Source organism: Oncorhynchus mykiss, chromosome 13 (genome assembly GCF_057628025.1).
Source record: "Oncorhynchus mykiss isolate SJ-2025 chromosome 13, ASM5762802v1, whole genome shotgun sequence".
Lineage (NCBI taxonomy): Eukaryota > Metazoa > Chordata > Actinopteri > Salmoniformes > Salmonidae > Oncorhynchus > Oncorhynchus mykiss.
The window spans coordinates 76326371-76335020 of record NC_143034.1 but is presented as its reverse complement, the minus strand read 5'-3'; the positions used below and the strand labels follow the sequence as shown (position 1 = coordinate 76335020).

The 8650-nt window shown below is 44.4% G+C and overlaps 1 protein-coding gene across 5 annotated transcripts in view; it reads right to left on the bottom strand.

The window, feature by feature from the left end:
• Positions 1 to 715: 715 nt before the first annotated feature.
• Positions 716 to 8650, bottom strand: part of slc16a3a (solute carrier family 16 member 3a) — a 16845-nt gene continuing 8910 nt past the window's right edge. For all 5 annotated transcript variants that reach the window (XM_090197724.1, XM_036942049.2, XM_090197723.1 and 2 more), the window contains 7 exons: positions 5369 to 5609; positions 5129 to 5272; positions 4244 to 4380; positions 3557 to 3808; positions 2724 to 2951; positions 2216 to 2396; positions 716 to 1767 (listed from right to left, as the gene is read on the bottom strand). In XM_090197724.1, coding sequence (XP_090053850.1) covers positions 1253 to 1767; positions 2216 to 2396; positions 2724 to 2951; positions 3557 to 3808; positions 4244 to 4380; positions 5129 to 5272; positions 5369 to 5591 — 1680 coding nt within the window. In that variant the 5' untranslated portion in view covers positions 5592 to 5609 and the 3' untranslated portion in view covers positions 716 to 1252. The remainder of the gene's footprint in view (positions 1768 to 2215; positions 2397 to 2723; positions 2952 to 3556; positions 3809 to 4243; positions 4381 to 5128; positions 5273 to 5368; positions 5610 to 8650) is intronic.

Sequence of the window (8650 nt, the reverse complement as noted above, 5' to 3'; positions counted from 1 at the left end):
CTATATAGTGCACTAGTTTTGAACAGAGCCCTATAGGGACCCTGGTATAAAAAAAAGTAGTGCACTATATAGGGAGTAGAGTTCCATTTGGGACTCACACTGCATCTACAGATTAAACTGTGAAGTCTAGAAACTGTGTGACCTATTTCTGCCATCGTAGTTAATGTTATGACACTGAAACAAACAGAAACAGGGTACCTCTGTCTGGGTGCCATTAGGGAGGTAACCAGGGATACTAGTCTGGTGTTCTCATTGGCATCTCTCTCTCTGGGTGCCATGAGGGAGGTAACCAGGGATACTAGTCTGGTGTTCTCATTGGCATCTCTCTGTCTGGGTGCCATTAGGGAGGTAACCAGGGATACTAGTCTGGTGTTCTCATTGGCATCTCTCTGTCTGGGTGCCATTAGGGAGGTAACCAGGGATACTAGTCTGGTGTTCTCATTGGCATCTCTCTCTCTCTGTGTGTCCTAGTCTAATAAAGTCTACAATCACTACAAGGTTACAGAGTGGAATTCAACCGTTCAACATCACTATACCTTTAAACGTCTGTGCCAAAGCTCAGAGTGAAATGATATGCATGACAGTAGCCAGATATCTGTCCATTCATTCCTCATTCTGCCACTCAACGGAATGTTGACTGACAGCGGAATGTTCCACGCTGGGTTTGGTTAAAGTTCCGGAACACTTGTAATGTTGTGCTCCAGAGTAACAGTGGTAGGAAGTGACGGTATTTATTCCACATTATTACAGACAACAACATGGTGTCTACCATATCGCCCTGCAGCACTACACACTGGTAGCTGCACAATTCACACGGCAGGGCACAACACTATTCACACGGCTATTCACTTGACATTTATCAGTCTCACATCACGATTGTGTGTGTGTGTGTGTGTGTGTGTGTGTGTGTGTGTGTGTGTGTGTGTGTGTGTGTGTGTGTGTGTGTGTGTGTGTGTGCGCGCGCCTGTGTGTGTTATTGTTGTTGATATGGCACACAGCCCCACAGAGAACAGCTACACAACATAACAACACAACAACACCTCAACTACATACAGGAGGATACTGCTAGGACCAGCTGTGTCTTCCCCAGTATGCTTCTCTAAGCACTTTCTTGGTCCACTTCTAAGTACACTTTTTAGTGCCCTTCAAAGTACACTGCGGAGTACAATTCTTAGTGCCCTTTAAAGTGCCCTTGGCAGTGTTTAAGTTTAAAGTCTGTAGTTTGTTCTGTGCCAGGTTCTCTTCCATTTTGTTATTCTGGTTCTTTAAGGAAGCTCTCCACTTCTTCTGAGACCACCATTACGCTCTCAGGCCTGATCTCCTCCTTCTTTTTCTCACTGTCTTCCTCGTCCTCCTTTGCTTTCTCAACCGCTTCCTCCTCCATCTCCTTCACCTCCTCTTTCTCCTTCATCGCCTTCACCTCCTCTTTCTCCTTCACCTCCTTCACCTCCTCTTTCTCCTTCTCTTCTTTCTCCTTCATCTCCTTCATCTCCTCTTTCTCCTTCTCCTCTTTCTCCTTCATCTCCTTCACCTCTTTTTCCCCCTTCTCTACTTCCTCCTCCTCCTCTTCCTCAGCGGCAACAGGCTTGTTGAGAAGCTCCATTTCCGCGGAAACCGTTCCGTTCTCCAGTTCCGCAGCGGGTTCCGAGGGCTTCTTCCTGATGAACAGGAAGTTACACGTGGCCAGGACCACGGCGGCGAGGACCACCTCAATTCCTGCCAGCAGGAACACGTACATGTAGTTCTTAGTGGCGTCCAGCAGCCGACCTGAGGAGGGAGAGAGGGAGAGAGAGGGAGGGAGGAGGAGGGAGAGGGAGGGAGAGAGAGAGAGAGAGAGAGGAGGGAGAGAGAGAGAGAGAGAGAGAGAGAGAGAGAGAGAGAGAGGAGGGAGAGAGAGAGAGAGGAGGAGGAGGGAGAGAGGGAGAGAGAGAGAGTAGGAGGGAGAGGGAGAGAGAGAGGGAGGAGGAGGGAGAGAGAGAGAGGGAGAGAGAGAGGGAGGGAGGGAGGAGGAGAGAGAGAGAGAGGGAGGAGGAGGGAGAGAGGGAGAGAGAGAGAGAGAGGAGGAGGAGGGAGAGAGGGAGAGGGAGGAGGGAGAGGAGAGAGATCAGAGGGGAGAGGAAACTGGATAAATTCTCCATTATATTTATCTAACCTTAACCTTAACCCTAACCTAGCCCTAACCCAACCTCCACCTGTTAATCCTGTGTGTACTAACCTGCTCCAGGTGGTCCCACCAGCACAGCAATAGCTTCCATGAGCAACACCAGTCCTATAGCGCTGGAGAATTTCTCCGTGCCAACGATCGCCATGAGAACCTCAAACTGTAGCGCCCCGACCATGCCGTAGGAGATCCCGAAGAACACACAGAACACCACCAGAGACGGGTAGTCCTTCGCCTACAGGTGACATGGAAACCAGATAGTATTTACAGTAACATTTTACAGTATTTACAGTAACATTTTACAGTATTTACAGTATTTACAGTAACATTTTACAGTATTTACAGTAACATTTTACAGTATTTACAGTAACATTTTACAGTATTTACAGGATACCAACAGTAACAGTATTGATACAGTAACACCAGGGATGTTAACAACACATATGTGTAGTTTAGATGCTGTATGTATCATCAGTCAATACAACAAACAGAAATGTACACATGACAACCAAATCAACCTCAACAAGCCAACACGTTACTGTAATTACACGTCCAGCCCTACCTGAGATCCCACCAGGTCAGTGCATCCATTAAAGATCATGGCAAAGCTGAACAGGTAAACAACTCTGGGCCTGACCCACTTCAGCCCAGCGATGATGCCACAGGTGGGCCGGGCGAAGATGTCTATGAAGCCGAGGATGGATAGGAGGAGGGCCGACTTGGTGTCTTCGTTGCCCAGCTCTTTGGCATAGCTCACCACGAACACCGGCGGCACAAACAGACCCAGAACCTAGGACAGATGAACTCTTAACCATGTCAATTTGAAATGAAGGACGACTATTTAATTGCAGTCAAGTGACATGAATACAAAAAACTAATTAAAAACATAGAAGAACTAATTAATTAAAACATAGAAGAACTAATTAATTAAAACATAGAAGAACTATAGCTTCTACTTTGTAGTTTATCTTCAAGTCATTTAAAATGAAGACCCTTTTTTTCAACTATTGAATTGTAATTTCACTTTTCTTAGGACTCTGGTCAAAAGTAGTGCACTATATATAGGGAATAGGGTGCCATAGAGCTCTGGTCAGGAGTAGTGCACTATATAAGGAATAGGGTGCCATAGAGCTCTGGTCAGGAGTAGTGCACTATGTAGGGAATAGGGTGCCATAGAGCTCTGGTCAGGAGTAGTGCACTATATAGGGAATAGGGTGCCATAGAGCTCTGGTCAGGAGTAGTGCACTATATAGGGAATAGGGTGCCATAGAGCTCTGGTCAGGAGTAGTGCACTATATAGGGAATAGGGTGCCATAGAGCTCTGGTCAGGAGTAGTGCACTATATATAGGGAATAGGGTGCCATTTGGGACAGTATTGTTCCTGTTCTGACTCACCATAATAGATGCAGCTATGGTGTAGATCAGGAAACCCCTGTCCTTAAACACACTGAAGTCCAGGAGAGGTTTGGGTTTGGACTGGGTCTTCTCTACCTCCAACTCTTTTCCCTCCTTCTCAACGTCTTCCCGCTGGGGGGGTTTAGGAGGGGCCACTAGGGGCCTCATGAGGGCCGCGCAGGCGCAGCAGTTGAGCAGGAGCCCTCCGAGGATGAGGAAGCCTCCTCTCCAACCGTACTGGTACTGCAACAGCTGGAAGAGACAGCAGGGTTAAGGTCGGGGTTAGGGTCAAAGGTTAGAGGTGTAATGTAGAAGGGAGAGGCAGCAAAGGGTGATGGGGCTCCCAGCAGCAGGGTTATGGTTAGGGGTCAGGGGTCAGACGTTAGAGGTGTAATGTAGAGGGGAGAGGAAGCAAAGGGTGATGGGGCTCCCAGCAGCAGGGTTATGGTTAGGGGTTAGGGGTGTAGTGTCGTACCTGTCCCAGAGGTGATAAACAGCAGAGGGCCACAGGGATCCCAGCAGCAGAGTTATGGTTAGGGGTTAGGGGTCAGGGGTTAGGGGTCAGATGTTAGTGGTGTAGTGTTGTACCTGTCCCAGAGGTGATAAACAGCAGAGGGCCACAGGGATCCCAGCAGCAGAGTTATGGTTAGGGGTTAGGGGTCAGGGGTTAGGGGTGTTGTGTTGTACCTGTCCCAGAGGTGATAAGCAGCAGAGGGCCACAGGACTCCCAGCAGCAGCCAGGCCGTTAGCCAGGGGCCTCTTCTCACTGAAGTAGCGATTCAGCATGATCAGAGACGGCTGGAAGTTCAACGCCAGGCCCAGACCTGGAGGACAGGGGGACAGGAGAGGACTGTCAAAGAATTAGGAGACATACAGTATCACATTGATGTCGCTGATGGTCACACACGTTGGTGTATGTGACCAACCTGTAATGACTCCAGTAGAGAGGTAGATGTGGACCAACCTGTAATGACTCCAGTAGAGAGGTAGATGTGGACCAACCTGTAATGACTCCAGTAGACAGGTAGATGTGGACCAACCTGTAATGACTCCAGTAGAGAGGTAGATGTGGACCAACCTGTAATGACTCCAGTAGAGAGGTAGATGTGGACCAACCTGTAATGACTCCAGTAGACAGGTAGATGTGGACCAACCTGTAATGACTCCAGTAGAGAGGTAGATGTGGACCAACCTGTAATGACTCCAGTAGAGAGGTAGATGTGGACCAACCTGTAATGACTCCAGTAGAGAGGTAGATGTGGACCAACCTGTAATGACTCCAGTACAGAGGTAGATGTGGACCAACCTGTAATGACTCCAGTAGAGAGGTAGATGTGGACCAACCTGTAGTGACTCCAGTAGACAGGTAGATGTGGACCAACCTGTAATGACTCCAGTAGAGAGGTAGATGTGGACCAACCTGTAATGACTCCAGTAGAGAGGTAGATGTGGACCAACCTGTAATGACTCCAGTAGAGAGGTAGATGTGGACCAACCTGTAATGACTCCAGTAGACAGGTAGATGTGGACCAACCTGTAATGACTCCAGTAGAGAGGTAGATGTGGACCAACCTGTAATGACTCCAGTGGAGAGGTAGATGTGGATGATGCTGGTGGAGAAGGAAGACAGAATCATCCCCAGAGAGGCAAAAAGTCCCCCCACCATCATCACCGGACGACACCCGTAACGATTCACCAACACACTGCACAGAGGACCTGCAGGGAGAGGAACACACACATATCGAATCTGTGTGTGTGTGTGTGTGTGTGTGTGTGTGTGTGTGTGTGTGTGTGTGTGTGTACATCCTCTACCTGTGCCGTACAGCATAGCCAGCAGAATAGATGAGATCCATGCTGTGTCGCTGTACCCCACGTCGAACTCTCTGATCAGTTCCTTGAAGAACACGCTGACAGCCTTGGGGAAGGCGTAGGAGAACCCAGTGATGACGAAACAGCCGGACAGCACAGCCCAGCCCCAACCCCCGTCTGGTGCCTTCACCCCCCCAGGTCCCTCGTCCACCACCACACCTCCCATGGTCCTCTAACTTTGGATCTGAGAGGAGAAAGAGGAAGGGGGTGGGTTATGGTATAGCTAACTCTGGGGGGGGGGGGGGGGGGGGGGGGGGTAGTCCTGATTGGGACTCGAACCCAGGTCCAGCGTCTGTCAACCCAACACCTTAGCTGTTACACCAAGAGATCCAAAGCTCTTGACGAGGTTGCTAGGTGTTGGGATTAGTCCTGACCGGGACTCAAACCCAGGTCCAGCGTCTGTCAACCCAACACCTTAGCTGTTACACCAAGAGATCCAAAGCTCTTGACGAGGTTGCTAGGTGTTGGGATTAAAGGTCGCTACAATATAAATAGAATTCATAGAACATGCATAATCAGCGTAGATCTAACATTGTATACCGGTAGTAACACAACTTCCTATCTGTATCCTAAGCCTCGTAACCATGTTGTCATTGCCTTAAATTATTACTGTGTTGAATTTTATTTTAACCTTTATTGAACTGCGCAAGTCAGTTAACAAACTAATTCTTATTTACAACGACGGCCTACACCAGGCCAAACCCAGACGATGCTGGGCCAAATGTACACCGCCCTATGGGACTCCCAATCACAGCCGGTTGTGATACAGCCTGGATTCTAACCAGGGTGTCTGTAGTGACGCCTCTAGTACTGAGATGCAGTGCCTTGGACCGCTGTGATACAGCCTGGGATCGAACCCAGGTCTGTAGTGACGCCTCAAGCACTGAGATGCAGTGCCTTGGACCGCTGTGATACAGCCTGGAATCGAACCAGGGTGTCTGTAGTGACGCCTCTAGCACTGAGATGCAGTGCCTTGGACCGCTGTGATACAGCCTGGGATCGAACCCAGGTCTGTAGTGACGCCTCAAGCACTGAGATGCAGTGCCTTGGACCGCTGTGATACAGCCTGGGATCGAACCAGGGTGTCTGTAGTGACGCCTCTAGCACTGAGATGCAGTGCCTTGGACCGCTGTGATACAGCCTGGGATCGAACCCAGGTCTGTAGTGACGCCTCAAGCACTGAGATGCAGTGCCTTAGACCGCTGTGCCACTCGGGAGCCCCTAGATGAATAAATGTTGTTGAATAAATGATATATTGATTAAATGACATATTGATTAAATGACATATTGATTAAATGATATATTGATTAAATGACATATTGATTAAATGACATATTGATTAAATGATATATTGATTAAATGATATATTGATTAAATGACATATTGAGTAAATGACATATTGATTAAATGATATATTGATTAAATGATATATTGATTAAATGATATATTGATTAAATGACATATTGATTAAATGATATATTGATTAAATGACATATTGATTAAATGACATTGATTAAATGACATATTGATTAAATGACATATTGATTAAATTATATATTGATTAAATGATATATTGATTAAATGACATATTGATTAAATGACATATTGATTAAATGATATATTGATTAAATGACATATTGATTAAATGACATATTGATTAAATGATATATTGATTAAATGATATATTGATTAAATGATATATTGATTAAATGACATATTGATTAAATGACATATTGATTAAATGATATATTGATTAAATGACATTGATTAAATGACATATTGATTAAATGACATATTGATTAAATGATATATTGATTAAATGACATATTGATTAAATGACATATTGATTAAATGATATATTGATTAAATGACATTGATTAAATGACATATTGATTAAATGACATATTGATTAAATGATATATTGATTAAATGATATATTGATTAAATGACATATTGATTAAATGACATATTGATTAAATGATATATTGATTAAATGACATATTGATTAAATGACATATTGATTAAATGACATATTGATTAAATGATATATTGATTAAATGATATATTGATTAAATGATATATTGATTAAATGACATATTGATTAAATGACATATTGATTAAATGACATATTGATTAAATGATATATTGATTAAATGATATATTGATTAAATGACATATTGATTAAATGACATATTGATTAAATGATATATTGATTAAATGACATATTGATTAAATGACATATTGATTAAATGACATATTGATTAAATGACATATTGATTAAATTATATATTGATTAAATGACATATTGATTAAATGACATATTGATTAAATGACATATTGATTAACAGATTGCATGAAGTGGCTTGGCCTTGGTCTGTATTCATTGTGCAACAGCAGGTTGGAAATCAGACTGAAAAGTTCAATATAAATACAATCCATTATTTACTCTCCATATCCCGGCCAGGTGACCTTGCACACCTGGAGGACACTACAGTATTGCAATCATCTTTGCTGTGTGTGTACTTTCAGAAATATATTCTGCTTACCCCCCATATATACACACAGTCTGTAATAATCACACTCACCACCACCATCACAATATATTAGACTTACAAACATAGCTACAGGAGGCTGACTGATTACACCGAGAGTAATGGCTAGCCATGGCTCCATGGAGAGCCGTAATGGACTCTGGAGATTTACAGTTTCACTTCAGCAATGGAGAAAGCAATGGGTTTTAGTGCCACCGCCACACATCAGCAACCATGGCAGCCCCCCCCCCCCAGGCCAAGCATTCTCTGAGGGATATTTATGACCAAGACACCATCGATACAGAGAGCTAGCCACACACGCACACACACACACACACACACACACACACACACACACACACAGGAAGGAGTTATCTGTGCTGTGCTGCAGTTTCTCAGAAACAATGGATGTAACTTCCATAAACTCAATGGGGCTATTCTGATATGCTTGAGGCTGACTTTAATCAAATATTCTCAATGCCAAATCCTTTAAAACACTTGACAGGATTTTTTCCTATAATAGGTTGTTAGTGGGACTGTTAATATACTAATGAGCTTTATGAGATCTATGTCTGGTGTGTCTAGTCTATAGAGGTTGGTAGTAGATCTATGTCTGATGTGTCTAGTCTATAGAGGTTGGTAGTAGATCTATGTCTGGTGTGTCTAGTCTATAGAGGTTGTTAGTAGATCTATG